The following is a 16812-nucleotide window of genomic DNA, read 5'->3' on the forward strand; positions in this document are numbered from 1 at the left end:
GCTCCCCCCACCTCCGAGCACAGGAGTGAGCTCAGAGCTGGCCATCTCCAGATCACGGGTTTCCCAGGCCTGGGCCCTGGCAAGCTGTAGCCAGGGCTTTCCTCAACACGAGGGCCAAGCAGATCTCGGGGGACACAGTGGCCATGGGGAGCCTCTGTCCTGAGTCAGGGCCACAGGGCTGGCCACGTCCCTGGTGGGAAGAGTTTGACTCTCAGTCCCATTCCCTTATGCACTTGGCCATCAAGGGAACCCTCCCTCCCCGGCATCTGTCAGGGAAGAATCTGAGGGCAGGGGCAGTTCCCTGTCCCCCGGGGTGGGTGGTTCCCATGGCTGCACTGGTGTGACAGGGACTTGGACTCTTTCCCTGAAACCTCTCTCCTGGGTCTCTGCACACGCCCACCCTCCCCCAGTTCTCAGGCCCCACCAGCTCCCAGGGCCACGCGGCCTCTGGTTTGCTGGGCTCTCAGCGCTGCTTGTGCCTCGGCTTCCTCCAGCCCCTCAGGAAGGCGCGCTTTATGGGTGGGGATGGGGACACCCAGGGGAGGGACTTCAGGGGCTGCTACAGGCTGCCAGCCAGGAACTGCCTGGGACGGAGTCACTGCCCCTGGGCGGCCAGAGCAGGAGAGGAGGCAGTGAGGCCCTGCACCTCAGTGTGGTAGGAGCTGCTTTGTGCTGGACCAGGCCTGCACCCAGCTCTGCTGGGTCCACATTGTCCTTTCTGTCCGTTCCCTGAGCTGGCAGCGCAGTCCTTTCCATCCATGGCAGGCTGTGGAAGTCACCTCTGCCTGGCCTGGGCAGTGGGGGACAGGCCAGTGTGACCCAGCCTGGGGCTGCGCCAGGCGTTTCAGACATTGAGCAGCCACTCTGACCTGAACCCTTCTGTGTCACCCAGTTGTGGCGACCTGGAAAGTGTCCAGGCATCGTGGGGTGGGACTGCCATTCTGGGGTCATCTTCTCAGGAGGGTGCGTGTCTCCCATTTCTCCTTGGGGCCAGCACCAGCCTCCCACAGAACCGCTGCCACCCTGCGTGGGTGGCCTTGCCGCCTCTGGCTGCCCTGGAGAGGGCAGGGACCAGCCTCCCTGAGCAGAGCTGTGGCTGAGCAGCACAGTTGGGGCAGGTAGAGCCCTGGCTCTGTACGGTCACCCCCAAACCACATCAGGCCGTGCCAGCCCCAGCCCAGGGACAGCTCGGGGTCCAGACCAGCAGACCTAGTACCACCCCATGGCACCTGTGGAGAGAAGGTAGCCTGTGATTGGTCAAGTGGCCAGTGGAGCTGTGGCCTCCCTCCTGGGCCAGTATCCAGTGTAGACGGAGACTGGCCACACTCCTGGGCTCTGCTGCTTGCTGAGGTCCTTGGACTCCTGTTGCACCCCATGCTCCCTCTGTCCATGGTCAGGCAGGACAGCCAGCCTCCAGGGCCTCAGTGTCAGTTGGGGGCCCACGCCAACAATCTTTGGCAGAGCTTCACCTCCCGGGGGACTTGACCCTGCCCTCCCACTATCTCCCACCCGATGGCAGGTGGGAAGCTGGAGCTGACCAGCTGTGCTCAAGGCTAGGTGGTCTGGGGTACTGTCCCATTGCACCTGGGCAGCCGTCTCCTCCAGGGGAGGTCCTGGTAGGGTGGCCGAGCCACACTGTCCCAGGAACAGAGCCACATGGCTGGTTGGGAGGACCTGGTCCAGCGTGCGCTTGGCCGTCTCAGGCCACCAAGTCGAGCCGAGTCCCAGGAAGTCCTGCCCTGTAGTAGGAACTCTGGACCATCTTGAGTGATGATTGCCCCCTGAGCTGGTGGCCAGAGTGGTGTGCCACATGGGCACTGGGGTCACCAAGGTCTTGGGCTGCAGGTATCTGGCTCTGACTAGGAGACCTCAGCATGTCCCCAGCCCCATGTCTTGTCCTTAGTGGGTAAGAGGCTGCTATTGTCCAGTCTGGAGGGCAGTGGTGGTGACCCGTTGGTAAAACAGGGATCTGAAGTGTCCTGTGTGCTGGCTTGGTCCAGTGCTGCTCACCAGCAGGCAGGCATGTGTCCCTAGTCCCTGGGGCTTACTCTGCCATAGCACTGTGGGTGGGTGTTACTCAGGCTGGCAGATCCTCACACCCCTGGCACGTGGCCATGCCTTAGTTTCCCCACTGGTAGGACAGATGCCCTCCCTCCCAGCAGAGTGTCTGGGTCCAGGCGCTGGGAATGTGGCTGGGTTCCTCAGAAGTAAGGTACTCCAGAATATTCCACTGGAGAGCAGGTGGGTTAGAACCTAGAGGGGCTGTGGGCAGCTCAGCTGAGGCGTTGTTGAAAGTGCCTGTCCTGAATGCCTGTCCCCAGCCCACAGGGTCCAGCCAGCTTGCTGACCATAGTATAACCAGGAGAGCAGGAGGCTGTCCCCCGGGGCTGGGTGAGGTTTTCTCAGGATGCCAGTCCCGGTGGCAGGTGGGTCCGCAGCCTCCCAGCCCAGTTACGGGAGACTCCCAGGTCCAGAGCGCTGTAAGAACAAGGACCCCCAACAGGAGTGCTGTCCACCCTCCAAGGGGCCCCAGCAGTGTCTGCTGTAGGAGGTCCTGTGCTGCGTTTGAAGCACAGGCTTCAGGTGGGTGAATGACAAGTGGACCCTTCGTGGGTCCACCCAGTGTTCTCTCCTGTCATCCTACTGGGGTCCCTTGGCCAATGGGGTGGTCACCCTCATTGAGCCAAGTGGTGACCCTGACCCAAATGGGCAGCAGTGACCAAGTCTGCAGAGCTGCCTGTCCTCTCTCGGAGTGGCCCAGGCTCTGGCCAGGCCATGCCCCTCCATGTCAGGGAGGGGCCCAGCTCTCTTCTGCCGGGGCTCAGCAGGCTGTTCAGGTGGTGGCAGGGAGAGGCCCCCGCGTCCGCTTGTTCCTCTGCCCTGCTCCTCCCGGCAGGGCCCTGCCTGGCATCCTTTGACCAGCGTTCCCTCGTGGTCTTTGCCAGGTGGCGTGTCTAATCTGAACCCAGAGTTCTCCTTCCAAGGCACCAACCTGGACGTGGGCAACATCGTGCTGGCCTTGTACAGTGGCCTCTTTGCCTACGGAGGATGGTAGGTTCCAGGACGTCTGGCCGCTTCACGGTCTCACAGCACTCAAGTGTGCAGCTGGGGACAGGCAGGACAGACACTGGAAGCCCTCTCAAGGGCATCCCAACCCCAGGCCGCCCTGAAGGGCCGTGAGAGGACCCCTGAGGCCTCCGTAGCATGTGTCCCTCTCTGTGTCCTCGGAACAGGCACAAGGTAGAGGCTTGAAGCCTCCCCAGCTGGGACCTGCAGCTCTGTGGCCAGCAGGTGGGAAGGTGCTAGAGGGAGGTGAGTGGGCAGGGATGCGGGAGAGCAGGAGCAGGTGGGAGTGACCGCCCTGGTGCGCCCAGGCCCCACTGGGCAGACGCAGTGCGATCCCACCTGGAACCCAGGCCCTGGCCTTCCCTGCTCACCGGGGTTGGCTCTGATGGGTGGAGTGAGGGGGCGCGCAGGGGTTATGGGGGCTCCCTGCTGAGTTTGTATCTTTTTCCTAATGGTTGTGGGGTGACATAATGAAACCTGATTTCTAGGAATTACCTGAACTTTGTCCCAGAGGAGATGATCAACCCCTACACGTACGTGGAGGGGTGAAGGAGACATCACAGGGACAAGTCACAGGGACAAGCTGGTTCCATCCAAAACCCTTTGGTGGGCTCGGCTCGGCCTCTGGGGAGCTGTGCCAGGTGCTCACAATTAGGGTGATAAGCGGGGCTGGCTTCTGGGCCCCTGTCCACCTGTGTGAACTGGAATAAGCCGTGCCCTGGGAGTGGACCACATGTGCCCCTGGGACACCTGTCCTGCATTAGATGCCCTCGGCAGCCCCAGGTACACAAAGGGTGGCCCTCTGTCCTCTGGACCACTCCAGCGTGTGTATGAAGGTCCCCCGCCCCCGGAGGTGGCTCTCAGCCCTGGCCCCCAGGGTGTCCTGGGTGGGGACTGGTCAGGGCTGTGGGCCTTCAGACAGGACCCCATCAGGGGCAACGAGGCAGGCAGATGGAGCCACCAGCCAGGTGGCCCGGCTCCCCAGGCCCAGGCAGCTGGCCCCTGCCCGAGAAGCCAGCTGAGACGTGGGGACACGCAGGGCTGTGCTCCAACAACCAGCCCCTCCCTGTTGTAGGAACCTGCCCCTGGCCATCATCATCTCCCTCCCCATCGTCACCCTGGTGTACGTGCTGACGAACCTGGCCTACTTCACCACGCTGACCACTGAGCAGATGCTGACATCCGAGGCTGTGGCCTTAGTAAGACAGCTGCCCGCCTCCCCGGGGTCCAAGAGCCCGAGACCAGGCTGTCCCTGCATGTCAGCCTCTCGCCTACCTGGAAGGGCCATGCGGCTGTCCTCAGTCTCCTTGGAAGGTGTCACAGGAGGGCTCCCCCGCTGGCCGGGGCGTGGCGTCCTCCTCAACCTTGGCTGCGATGAAACCACAGACGCCAGGCGGCCTCCACCATGATCAGCGTGTCTGCGGTTGGTCAGGTGGACAGACTGCCCCTGGGCTGTGTCCTTGGCCTCTGGCTCCTGCCCCTTGCACTCCCATGCGGGAGGAGCAGGGTGTCCTTGCTGTGGCTGAGTCTCACTTGGTTCAGATCCCGCGCTTGCAGAGACCCACTCACCAGGCCCTGTGAGAGTCCCCAAGTGAGGCAGGCAGATCCTCGTCCCCAGACCCGCACCTGCTCTTGGTCAGGCGAGAGGCCAGCTGGGCAGGGCCAGGCAACCCAGGGAGGCCCACCAGAGGGCCTGCCATCAGGAGCAGCCAGAGTGCCACCTTGTGAGCAGGACTGGGACAGCCAGGGAAGGGCCACTGTCCTGAGCTGTCCCCACAGTCCAGAACTGATCCCAGGGATGGCTGTGTGTGCACAAGCCAGGATTAGGCCAAGTGGGTCCTGGGTCGGCCCTGGTGAGGTCCCAGGGCTCACGTCCTTGTGTCCCTGCAGGACTTTGGGAACTACCACCTGGGAGTCATGTCCTGGATCATCCCCGTCTTTGTGGGCCTGTCCTGCTTCGGCTCTGTCAACGGGTCCCTGTTCACGTCCTCCAGGTGAGTGCCCGCCTGAGGTCGAGGGAGTCACCCGGCTGCCAGCCTCATCTGCTTTGCAGCCTGTGCTTGGAGTCCTGTTTGGCGTGTAGAGGTCGGGTGACAGGGAGGCCGGAAGTGTGACCTTTGCCTTCGCCCTCCCTGGAGCTGGTGGACTGCTGGGTCCTGCAGGCCCCTTCCTGGACTGCAGGAGTAACACCAGGAGGGCTGGAGGGAGGCCACCAGGGCTCCTGCCCCTGCTCCTGGGACCCAACTTGCTGGGTGCGGTCCACCCTTCAGCCGTCTGTAGGCACCTCCATCCACGGGTGGGGTCGTGGGCCTGACTGCTCACTGCTTTGTCCACAGGCTGTTCTTCGTGGGGTCCAGGGAAGGCCACCTGCCCTCGATCCTGTCCATGATCCACCCACAGCTCCTGACACCCATGCCGTCCCTTGTGTTCACGGTAAGCCTGCCACACAGCCCTGCACCCTCCGCCCCGCCACCTGTGTTGTCCAGGTGTACACAGTGGCGCTCTGGGCTCTGGAGCAGCCAGAGCACCACCTTGTGAGCAGGACTGGGACAGCCAGGGAAGGGCCACTGTCCCTGAGCCACGGATCATGACTGGGATGCTGCAGGGGCTGGGAGCTCTAGTCAGCCAGGCCCCGGGCACCGAGAAGGCACTTTAACTCTGCAGCACGTGCTGGTGTAGACAGTCCCACTGCCGAGGCTGTCCGGGCACCTCTGGGGCTTGGGCATGCATCCACCGTGCACTTTTCTCTCTCCTTCTCTGAGCCTGTTTGTTAGTTCTCTGCTTCTGTGTGACAGCCACCCAACCCGGGGCCCAGAGCACAAAGCCTTTACCTTCCCACATCCTGCAGCGCCAGCGGGGGCTGCCCACCTTGGTCTCAGAGCTTGATGACTGCAATTGGCATGCTGCCCTCCAAGGGCATGGCAGGGGCTGTGGACAGGAGGCCAAAGGTTGTGGGCACACGGGCTTCTCCACAGGGAGCTTGGGCACCCTCGCGATGGGACGCTGGCTCCCGCTGCACATGTGATCCAGAGAGCAAGACGGCCGTGTGCTTTGTGGCCTAGCCCCGGCCGGGTCTGCTGTCCTTGCTGCCTGGGCCTGGTTGTTAAAGTGAGTCCGTAAGTGCCATTCCTCGGGGAGCAGGGTTAGGCTCCACCTCTTAAAGAGAGAAGTATCACAGAAGTTCTGGACATGCTTAAAGGGCCAGCTTGACCTTGGTTTTGAAACGGCCATCTGTGTAGCGTGGGGACTCTGTACTTACTATGATCCCCAGTTGGTGGGTGCATAGTTTAGTTCCAGGTTGCTGCTTTGATGCAAGGTGTGCAAGAAGCGTTGGGTCCAGGCATCTGTGCTTGCTCTGTGGGCAGCACCTCCACTGTCCTGGAAGCCCATCGCTCTCCTGGCCTCTCTGCACCTCACACGACCCCAATGTGCTGGAGGCTGAGGCTGGTCATGATCCTCCCTGGATCGGGCATGGCCCTGCCCAGGGCTCAGCCAGCCCCTTTCTCCTGGCAGTGCGTCATGACCCTGCTGTACGCCTTCTCCAAAGACATCTTCTCCGTCATCAACTTCTTCAGCTTCTTCAACTGGCTCTGCGTGGCCCTGGCCATCATCGGTATGGTCTGGCTCCGCTTCAAGAAGCCTGAGCTGGAGCGGCCCATCAAGGTGAGTACTGGTGGTGGGTCCAGCCAGCGCCGCAGGCAGAGAGCAGGCAGAGAGCAGGCTGGAGTGTCCCGAGGAGCCTGAGGCAGGAGTGGGACCCGCGCGGCCTCCCAGTCTCCACCTCCCCCCAGCAAAAGGGCATTGCTGCCCTCTGGAGGGCTCTGGGAACTGCAGTCAGCTTCGTGAGCAGGAGCGGTGGATGGGGCACGGCAACTGGGAGTCCTGGGAGCAACAGGTGGCCACTGGCAGCAGCTCCTGTCACTCGGCCAGCTCCCTTTGGTACTAGGTCATTATAACTGGCTCCTACCACAGGCTTTGACCTGTCCCCACCCCACCCCAGCTGTCTTTAGAGAGGGGAAGAGCCTGGCTCTCTGGAGGGAGCCCCGTGACTTAGTGCCCAGGACGCCCTGGTCTCCCCTTGCCCTGAGCCTGGGAGCTCAGGTAGCCAGTGTAGCACCTTTTAACATATGGTTAATGTTCCACCTGACGAGGGCCCATAGGAAGGCTGGCCCACAGGAAGGCTGTCGGAGGAGTGGCCAGCTAGACACCCCACCCTTCACAGGGACCAGCCCAACAGCTGGGGCAGGTGTCCACAGGAGGGCTTTGTGCAGGCACCAGGTCCTGCGGGCACGCTTTCCCAGGGGACTGGGCACTGTCGTGGAGTCGGTTCCCTTGAGCCTGGCCGCCTGTGGGTGCAGGACAGCAGAGCTCTCAGAACAGGCCTGTCGGCACCGCCCACAGACAGACCGGGAGAAGCTGGCTCTGCTGCCCAGGCCTCTGCGGCCCCCGCCTTCCCTGTGCCCCGGCTTCTGCCCCAGCCTGTCTGCAGGCCGCGGGTTTGGGGCAGGAGTGCCTGGTCCACCCACAAAGGGCCCTCTGAGCAGGCAGGACTCTGCTTGCTGGTGGGTGGCCAGGCCTTCCCAGAGGCTCCGCGTCTGTGATGTGGGAACCAGCAGCCCCCCTCCACCCCCGGAGCCCGGCTGCTTGTTTTCATTCCTCTGCTGACTTGGGGCCATTCCATGCCTGGTGCCTGTGCCAGGGCCCTGGTGAAGTGCTACGGACGTGGGCTCAGTTCGTGCCCCGGGGCCGACCCTGCGGAAGGTGCAAGTCAGCGCCTGCCCTGTCAGCACAGGCACTGGCCGGGGCTGTGGGTGGGGCGGGCGCAGATCCCAGGGAGGCTCCAGGGTGGCACGCCGCTGGCCACAGGACATGGGCTGGAGCTCTCCGTGGGCTGGTGGAGGTCACTCGGCGGGGTGTGGTGGTCGGGAGGAGCCCAGGCCCGGATGCTGACGCCCTGCTTTGTGCTGTCCCCAGGTGAACCTGGCCATGCCGGTCTTCTTCATCCTGGCCTGCCTGTTCCTCATCACCGTGTCCTTCTGGAAGACACCTGTGGAATGTGGCATTGGCTTCGCCATCATCCTCAGTGGACTGCCTGTCTACTTCCTCGGGGTCTGGTGGCAGAACAAGCCCAAGTGGCTCCTCCAGGGCATCTGTGAGTGTCCAGGCTGCTGGCCGAGATGGGCTGGCATCAGCCAGGCCTTTGGCCACTGCAGGGTGTCAGTGGTGAGGACACCCACCTACTCCCAGCTCAAGAGCTGGGCAGCAGCTCATCTCAGAAAGAGGGGTTCCCAAGAACCAGGCTGCTGTTGCCAGAGAAGTGCCCACTGTCACTCACCAGCCTTGACACACTGCCTGACCTTCCTGGGCAGAGCAGGAGAAGGCGCCAGGCCCGGGGTGGTCCACATCAGAGTGGGCCCTGTCCTCACCCGTGTGGAAGGCCAGGCTTGAGAGAGTCCGCACCGGCGGGCCTTGCCAGCTAAGATTCTAGGGTGGCCCCTGTGCAGGCGAGGAGACCCACACCAAGGGCTGAGCCACCCATCATTTGAGCAGGACTCTCCTCCAGCCTGGGTCCCTGTGGAATCTCACGCAGGGTCACACCCAGAGCAGACTTAAGACAGAAACCTTGTTCTGAAACCACCCGTCTCCCTCCCCAGGCAGGTTCTGCGTAGAAAGTGCCAGGGTGGCCCTGGAAGTGGCTGGGGGGGGGGGCGCTGGCCAGGCAGCACCACAAAGAAAAAGGAGAGAGAGTGCCAGGCGGTTCCTGGGGCCCTTCGCAGGCAGCCTGTTCTCAGGGCACAGTGGTGACATGGGCAGTGTGGGCCGGGCACACGCACAGTGGCAAGGCCACCAGGTTGCTGTGCAGTCACAGGGCTCTGGGGTGGGCAGCTGCACCTGCTCCCACACTCCTCGCCTGCTGGCCCGGGCAGTCTGGCATGATGGAGAGTTGCAGAATGTGCTGCTGGCCAGGAGGCCCTGGGGAGGCGCCAGTGCTGACCACACGGTCTGGAGGGCCACACAAAACTTGGAGTTCCTGTCCTCCTGCAGCTTGGCACGGTGTGGGGACAGGTCAGGTGGGAGCTGGGCTTGTGGGTCCTCGTCTCCACAAGAAGGACGCCTGGCCCAGCCCGAGGCCTGGCCGCGCTCACTCTGTGTCCTCTCCCGCAGTCTCCACGACCGTCCTTTGCCAGAAGCTCATGCAGGTGGTCCCGCAGGAGACCTAGCTGGCGGCAGACGCTGCTGGCAGGGAGCACGCGAAGGCCACGCGCAGACAACTCGCCCTCAGAAAAGCAGCTCCCGGTCTCCCTCGTCCCCTCACCGTCCCTGCCCAGGGCGGCACCCACAGCAGCTGTGAACACTCTGGTACGAATGGTGTCCTGGAAGATGGATGTCCCTGGTGGCTCCCGGGCACAGTGCCAGCAGTGAGCTGGGGCAGGCCTGGTGGCCCCCCCCATGGGACCCACCGCCTTCTCCCTTCCCTATTCATCTGCATTCAACTTAAATTTGGGGTCAGGTCAGTGCCACCAACTGATTGCTGTTTAGAGAGGTCAGGAGGAGGTGGGAGACATCTCGACAGTGCCTTGTGCCTCCAAGGGACCCGATGCTGTGGCTGCACAGAGCACTGAGGACCTGCACTGGCATGGCAGTGCCTGTCTGCGGGCGCACCTCCAGCTGCTCCAGCCCTCTTCCCTCCAGCGCCGGTGTAGGGCTGAGAGAGAAGAGCCCTGGCTGTGTCTTTGCCTTAAAGTCTCGAAATGGCTCCTGCCCTGCGAACCCTGGAGAACGAACCTTCAGCAGCAAGAGCCAGCCCTGCCTGTCCCTGGGGTTGACCATGGGGCTGTGTGCATCTAGGGACAGCCAGGAAGGCAGGCAAGGCACGGCTGGGGACCCCGGCCTCTGCCTCCCACTGACCACAGCAGCCCTTCAGCCCTTGGGCTCGCTTCCCCCGTGGCCAGGGTTTCGACTTCCCCTCACGTGCCCCATCCCACTCTCAGAAGACAGCAAAGCCTTCCTGGGCTCTCCTCTCTCTGCCTCCGGTGGGCCTTGTCTTTGTTGTGCCCTGGGGCACTTGAGGCCTGGCCAGCACATCTGGCCACACTGTTCTTGCTGAGCTGTCAGGAAGTCCCTGCAAGTCACCCGCAGAGAGCGGTTCCTCTCTTCAGGTCAGACTGAAGGGACTCTGAGGCCTGAGAAGAGCTCAGCAGGCTCCTGTCTTGCACTGGGAGCTCAACCTCAGCTTCAGACCACTGACCCCCCCCCCAGGAGGAGGGCAGTGCCAGCCACTTGGCAGGGTGCAGCGTGTTCCTGGGGTGCGGTATGGCTAGGTCGGTATGGCTAGGTCGTGGGACCCCCACCTGCGAGGCAGGTCAGAGGGGTCCGTCTGGTTCTGGGGCCTGTGTCCACAGTGCTGACTCTGACTTGCCGGCTAGTGTCCAGGAGCATAGTAGGACCATGGCCCATCTGGGAAGTCTCTGCTGTCCAGCCAGGCATGGCCGACAGTCCGCAGGGCCTGGGATAGCAGACCCTGGCCTGACAGCCTCTGTTTGTCCCCTAACACTTACTAACGCGGAGGTATGGTTGGCACCGTGTTTATTTATTTCAGGTGGCCGGCTGGAGCCGTGGTGTATTGGCACCGCGTCTGAATCGGCCACCTTGGCCATCCACTGTGGCGTCCACAGAGCAGCCAATGCCAAGTGGGATAAATCAAAACAAACCAGTATCCAGATATACTTTAGTGAAATAATAAAGAATAATAAAGAATAAATAATAAAGAATAATAAAGACATAATCATGAAAGCATTAGAGTTTGAAAAAATTACTTCCAGGAAGATCTCTGGAAAATCTGCAAATACACACTTCTAGGCAGCCCCTGGATCTAAGAAGAAAGGGAGATCAGAGAGTATTTTCTACTGAATGAAAATCAAAGCATAGCACATCAAATTTGGGAAAGAGCTGCAGCAACATTCAAAGGGAAACAGAGAAACACAGAGATCTCCCATCAATGAACTTAACTTCAAGGCTAAGAAACTAGAAAAGGCATCAAATTAAACCCACAGCAAGCTGAAGAAAGGAAATAATAAAGATCAGAAAGGAAAACACAAGAAGTATAGGGGAAAATTGGCGAAGTTCTTCAAGAAGACTGATGAAGTTGATAGACCTCCAACTTGACCTCGACAGATCAATGGGGTGTAGGGAGAGAAGGGAATTAATGGTATCAGAGAGAGAGCAAAAGATACCAATATCAGGAATGAGAGAGGGAATATTACTATAGATTTACAGACAGAAAAATGATAATAAAGGCTGACTATGGGCAACATTTTGCCAATGAATTCAATGACCCAAGTGAAATGGACAATTTACCAACTACTAAAGCTCCCTCAAGAAGAAACAATCTGGGCAGCCCCATATCTGTTAAAGAAAATGGATCTGCAGTTAGAAAACTTCCCCCAAAGGAAACTCCAGGCCAAGTTGGTTTCACTGGTGAATTCTCCTAAGCACCCAAGCAGAAGTAGTATTGATTCTATACCAACTATGGGATGGATATCATTGATTCTATACCAACTAGAGATGCGTGGTATTAATCCTATACCAACTACATGTTCTATATCTACTATAGCAAAACTATTTAACAAAATCCAACATCTATTTCTCGTAAGAACTCTTAAAAAATAAGGAATAACAGAGAACTTTCTCATCCAGGTAACGGTCGTTATCATGCCACTCAACAGCTGACAGGCGGGATGTCTAGAGGGGGGTGGCTGGGCTTCTTGCTCCCGGTCTCACTAAGCTGGCACTGAGGCACTGCCTGCCCTGTGCTCACGATGACTCAGGTCCTCCTCCTAGCTCCTGTGGTGGTGGTGGTGGCAGAACTGCCTTTCGTAGTTGTAGGACTGAGGTTGCCACCCCTGGCTAGCTGTCAGTCCTGGATCTGCCATGTTCCTCGCAACAAAAACACTCAGGGTCACTCCAGGGGAATTGGGCTGCATGAAATAACCACACAAGAGACAGAGGTACCTTGTCCTTTGGGGACCTGTGACAGCTCCTCTGACCTTAAGGGTCTGCAGAAAGAGAGAGGAGCACATGCTGAACCCTTTATTGGGAAAAAGACATTCAAATGAGGCTAGGGGTAAAATTACAAGGGAACAGGTGAGTGAAGCTCAACTCCTCTGGTGCCGCCTACTCCTAGAGCCACTCCCAGGGTCACACCTTATTATCCAAGTGAGGGAATAAATAAAGCAAAGATACTGTATCCACCTACAACTAAAAAAATAAAAGAAAAAAGTACCAAAACATGAAAAGATACCCAGATATTTAGATATTAAAAACACCCCATAAAGCTGAGAATTTGCTTCCAGCCACTATGGAGCAATAAGACTGAATTTACCTTTTTCCCTTAAAATTCTGAAAAACTGGGTGTAATATATGAAACAATGGCTTTGATTTTGTTTCTCTTCCCCGCCTCCTCTTTTTTTGGTATGGGGGAATTGAACCCACTTAACCACTGAGCCACACCCCCAGCCCTCTTTTTGTATTTTATTTAGAGACAGGGTCTGGCTAAGTTGCTAAGGCTGGCTTTGAACTTGCCACCCTCCTGCCTCAGCCTCCCAAGCCACTGGGATTACAGGTGTGCGCCACTGTGCCTGGCTCCTTCCCTCCTTTCTTATTCCTTGTTTTATTTTACAAAGCATTTGGGGAGCATCTTCATATGTTTGTTTCACTAGAACAGAATCTCCCCGAAGCTGGCAGCTGGGTCTTGTGTTTGGTATGTCATGTGGCCTAGTACCTGTCCCACGTGTTGTAGTATTCAACTGATGTTGTTAAATGATTGTCAGTCAAGTCAGAATCATGACCTCACTCAACAGCATGTAGACTCTAAGGTTTGTACATGGCTTTTGATGTCTTGTTATTTCACTTGATTCTCTCAAGATTTCTGTGTGGTAGGGGCTGGTTTATTATTTTCATTTTCCATGTGGGAAATGTGTGAAGAATCATTTCATCTATCCCACACCTGGGTGACTCTCCCAGGCTTGCTGATTATTGTGAGGGTTAAAAAGTTGGCATTTGTCCTTCATTTAGTCTGTCATTAAGAATTTCTTTTGGGGGGCTGGGGATGTGGCTCAAGCGGTAGTGCGCTCGCCTGGCATGCGTGCGGCCCGGGTTCGATCCTCAGCACCACATACCAACAAAGATGTTGTGTCCGCCGAGAACTAAAAAATAAATATTAAAAAAAAATTATCTCTCTCTCTCTCTTAAAAAAAAAAAGAATTTCTTTTGGGGGCTGGGGATGTGGCTCAAGCGGTAGCGCGCTCGACTGGCATGCTTGCGGCCCGGGTTCGATCCCCAGCACCACATACAAAACAAAGATGTTGTGTCCGCCGATAACTAAAAAATAAATATTAAAATTCTCTCTCTCTCTTTAAAAAAAAAACAAAAAGAATTTCTTTTGTTTTCTGAACTTCTACTTGGAAGCAGCAGAGGGCGCCTGACCACATAAAAGATAGGCTAAAAACATATTATACTGGAGAATCCATTGTCAAAAATGTGACTATCACTAAATTAGGGGCCTGTATTTAATCCTTTTATTATTTCAGGATTCTGATCTCACTTTAGATGTTTCATTCTATTCCTTTCTCAGTAATGAGAATTTCAATCTCACATAAGTCACCATGACGTGTAATCCAAGAGTCTTCCAATTTAGCTTCAAGATTCTTTCAATTAATAAAAGTACTAAACCCTGCATCATCCAGACCCTTATAAATCTTCAATACAGACTACACTCTTCCTTTTGCAGCTATTAAGAGGGGACCACTGTAATGCATTGCCAACAGACATGCTGTAACTGAAGGGCTAATTTGCTTCAAGTGCATTGCCTTGAGGTGACCCAGGATTAGGTGTGTTCTCCAAGTCACAGCACCCTAGAGGGCATGTACTGTTATTCCCCCAGGCAATGGTCAGGACTTAGGTCTTCGGTAGTTCATCTTAGGGATTATATCTGCGGCTGAGGTCAGGTTTTGTGAGTTCTCTGCAGCGCCCCACATCACTCGTGGAGTCTGGAAGCCTTAATCCAGCTCCCCCTTTCTTCCTATCATTTTGCCAAATCTCACATTCCTCTTGAAGAACCGGGTTTCACCGCCCTTTCTTGGCTCTTCAGTATTAAGTGGCCGACCGGATCCAGGGCTTGCTGAGTCCTTTGGCAGCTCACGCACAAAGGAAGAAACCAGGTAATTCCCTGATTCGCGCTTTCCCTTTGCCAACTGTCTTGCGTGTCCTTGTCCTTAAGTCGCCCCATTTCCTTGATTACAGCCCAAAGACGACACCTAGGTGGAACTCGGCTCTTCCCACCGCCATTCCCGACCTCCTCGGGCTCACACCCTAGAAGGTTCCCAGCGCGGGGGGCTGATCAGCTTCTCGGCCTCGACCACCGTCCGGCCTCAGGGCGACAGCGCCAGCCCCGCGCGGCCAGCGAGACGGCCCGGTCCCCGAGGAGCGCGGCAGCCCAAGGCCCGGCCCGCGGGGCGAGGAGGGTCGCCCACTCCGGCGGCGCCAGTCTGCGGGGCCCGAGGAACCCTCGCGCAGGGTCTCGGACCCTGGCGGACGACGGCGCCCCGCCCCGAGCTCACGGTGCAGCCCCACGCCGGAAGCGTGCGACCCACCGGAAGTGACGCCAACCGTGCGCGCGGAGCCCCGCTTCCGGCCGGCCGCGCTCCTTCCTGGTGTGCTGGTTTCCGTGGCCGCCGCGCCATGGGCAAGAAGGAGAAGAAGGGGCGCGGCGCGGAGAAGACGGCCGCCAAGATGGAGAAGAAGGCGTCCAAGCGCTCGCGGAAGGAGGAGGTGAGCGGACCGAGCCTGGGGAGCGGAGGGCCTGGGCCTCTCCTTCTCCTGAGGGGCAGGTAGTCCTGCACCAGCGCCCAAAAGCGAGCGTGTGGGGCCAAGTAACCGGAGCAGCCTCCGGAAATGTCGGGCCTCCCGCCGAGTGGACGGCCGCTCACTGCCCTGTTTCCCTGTCCTCCCTCCCCTCACCCGGGGACCGCAGTGCTGTCCGTGGGGTAGACTTGGTGCTTTCTGTTGACCTATGCTCTAGGCCTCCCTCACTGAGGTGGTGGTCACGGCCGCGGTGTGGCGCGCGTTTGTGGCATGGCAGGACTGGGTTCTCTGGGCTTTCGCCCTCACAGCTGCCTGAGTTAGGTAGCACCGCCGGCTCTTCCCCTGGACAGTTGGGAAGCCGGAGACAACAGGTCACACGCCCATGAAGTGGTGGAGAGCTGGGATTTGACCAGATACTCCCAATCCAGTCCGGAGCTCTTGGCCACTCCCTCACACCTTTCTCCTTAAGATGCTCATCTCTCCATTTGCTCATTTGTCACATAATGGGTTGGTCTTTTCCTTTCAAATGGCTTTAAGCTCTAATAACCTAAGGTTCCTGACCAATTAGGTGCACAGGCTATGCAGGTCTGGGTTGGGTCTCTCCACTGCTACTAGCTGGACAGCCTCAGAGGAGCAGGACTTTCCTGCCTAGGGTTGTGGTATAGTCAGTTCATCTGTGTGACCTCTGAAAGCAGTGCTTGGTACTCAGAACCTCATCTTTATACATTTTGCATCTCCCAGTTGTGCTGGGACTTAGATGTTGATACCAGTGTCTTCCACAGAGAGCGCTTCCCTCGGACCTTCCACGCAGTCTAGATTCATTCTCAAAACAAACCCTTGGGGTCACTGGTCAGATGATCAGGCCAACCCCACAGAGGATGATCTCCCTGTCTTCAAGTTAGTTGTGCCATATAACACCTCGTTATGGGAGTGATGTCCCATCATTTCACAGTCCTGTAGATCTTCGAGAAGGCAGGGAAGTCTTGGAGGAAGCTGGGAATTCTGCCACGGAGCCCACATGCCTGACCACCTGGCTGATAGCTTCTCTCTGTCCTGGCCTCTGACACTTCTCCAACTCCCTCCCCAGGCTAACTCCTTCAGCCATACCACCTTTATTTTGATGTCTCAATTGCACCAAGTTCTTCCTGATTATGTTTTTTTTTTTTTTTCCTCACCTCTACCTGAGTCACATTCCTCGTGATTGGCTCTTTTCGTCTTACAGCTTATCATCATCACCTGGAGAGACTCTCACTGACTACACTATCTGTACCACCCAGCCCCTGCTAGGCTAAGAGGTGCTGCCAGAGTAGTAGGAACAAGTGCTGCTGGTGAGGGTTCAGCATGCAGGCATGTGGTGGGGCTGCTGGAGAACTGGGGATGGTGGGAGATGCCCCACCCTGTCCTTATGATTGGTGACACTGCCCCTCCCAGCTGTACACATTTTCCTATGTCTGGGAAATCCGGACAAAGCCTGACTCCCAACAAGAGGCACAGTGGGACTCCTTTGTCCCACTGTGATTGGGTTACTAACATGGGTGGCCTTGGTCTGTGGGGCACAGTGCCAGCTGCACACCAGGGCTACTCCCTATCCCACCCATTGCCCTCTTTGCAGCCCATTCCTTCTTCATCTTCCAATAGTCCCTTCTTCCTCCAGGTCTTCTATAAACTTCCATTTGTTCAGTAAAATGTCTTGAGTATAGAATACAGTATATTTTGTCAGGGACGTGGTGGTCCTTGGATGGCTGCAGATAACTGCCACATAGGAGCAGAACCATGGGTGCTTCCATGGCCTGCTGGTGGGCATAGATTGGGGTGGAGCCACCTTTGGATTCTAATTTGTATCCAGGAAAGTGAATGCTTAGCTCTCAGTCATATCTGAGAACT

At 57.7% G+C, this 16812-nt stretch overlaps 1 protein-coding gene, 1 long non-coding RNA gene and 1 pseudogene across 5 annotated transcripts in view; all 3 read left to right on the forward strand.

Moving 5' to 3' along the window:
* Window positions 1-16812, forward strand: part of LOC308631712 — an 895537-nt gene that overhangs the window by 794581 nt on the left and 84144 nt on the right. The window lies entirely within an intron of this gene.
* Window positions 4362-10388, forward strand: LOC308631706 (large neutral amino acids transporter small subunit 1-like). The gene is made up of 5 exons (XM_081263156.1): window positions 4362-5060; window positions 5403-5499; window positions 6580-6729; window positions 8041-8218; window positions 9232-10388. The coding sequence occupies exons 1-5, from the start codon at window positions 4984-4986 to the stop codon at window positions 9285-9287; spliced, it is 558 nt and encodes a 185-aa protein (XP_081119282.1). The 5' UTR covers window positions 4362-4983; the 3' UTR covers window positions 9288-10388.
* Window positions 14806-16812, forward strand: part of LOC308631575 (kelch domain-containing protein 4-like) — a 42089-nt pseudogene continuing 40082 nt past the window's right edge. The window contains exon 1 of the transcript XR_014024320.1: window positions 14806-14895. The product of XR_014024320.1 is annotated as a kelch domain-containing protein 4-like (transcript). The remainder of the gene's footprint in view (window positions 14896-16812) is intronic.

Source organism: Spermophilus citellus (assembly GCF_964194105.1).
Source record: "Spermophilus citellus genome assembly, chromosome: 12".
Classification (NCBI taxonomy): domain Eukaryota; kingdom Metazoa; phylum Chordata; class Mammalia; order Rodentia; family Sciuridae; genus Spermophilus; species Spermophilus citellus.

Bases quoted from the DNA above. Each gene is read 5' to 3' on its own strand.
- LOC308631706 (XM_081263156.1), top strand. From the start codon at position 4,984: ATGTCCTGGATCATCCCCGTCTTTGTGGGCCTGTCCTGCTTCGGCTCT. The intron at 5,061-5,402 runs GTGAGTGCCCGC...CTTTGTCCACAG, and splicing joins TCCCTGTTCACGTCCTCCAG to GCTGTTCTTCGTGGGGTCCA. The intron at 6,730-8,040 runs GTGAGTACTGGT...TGCTGTCCCCAG, and splicing joins AGCTGGAGCGGCCCATCAAG to GTGAACCTGGCCATGCCGGT.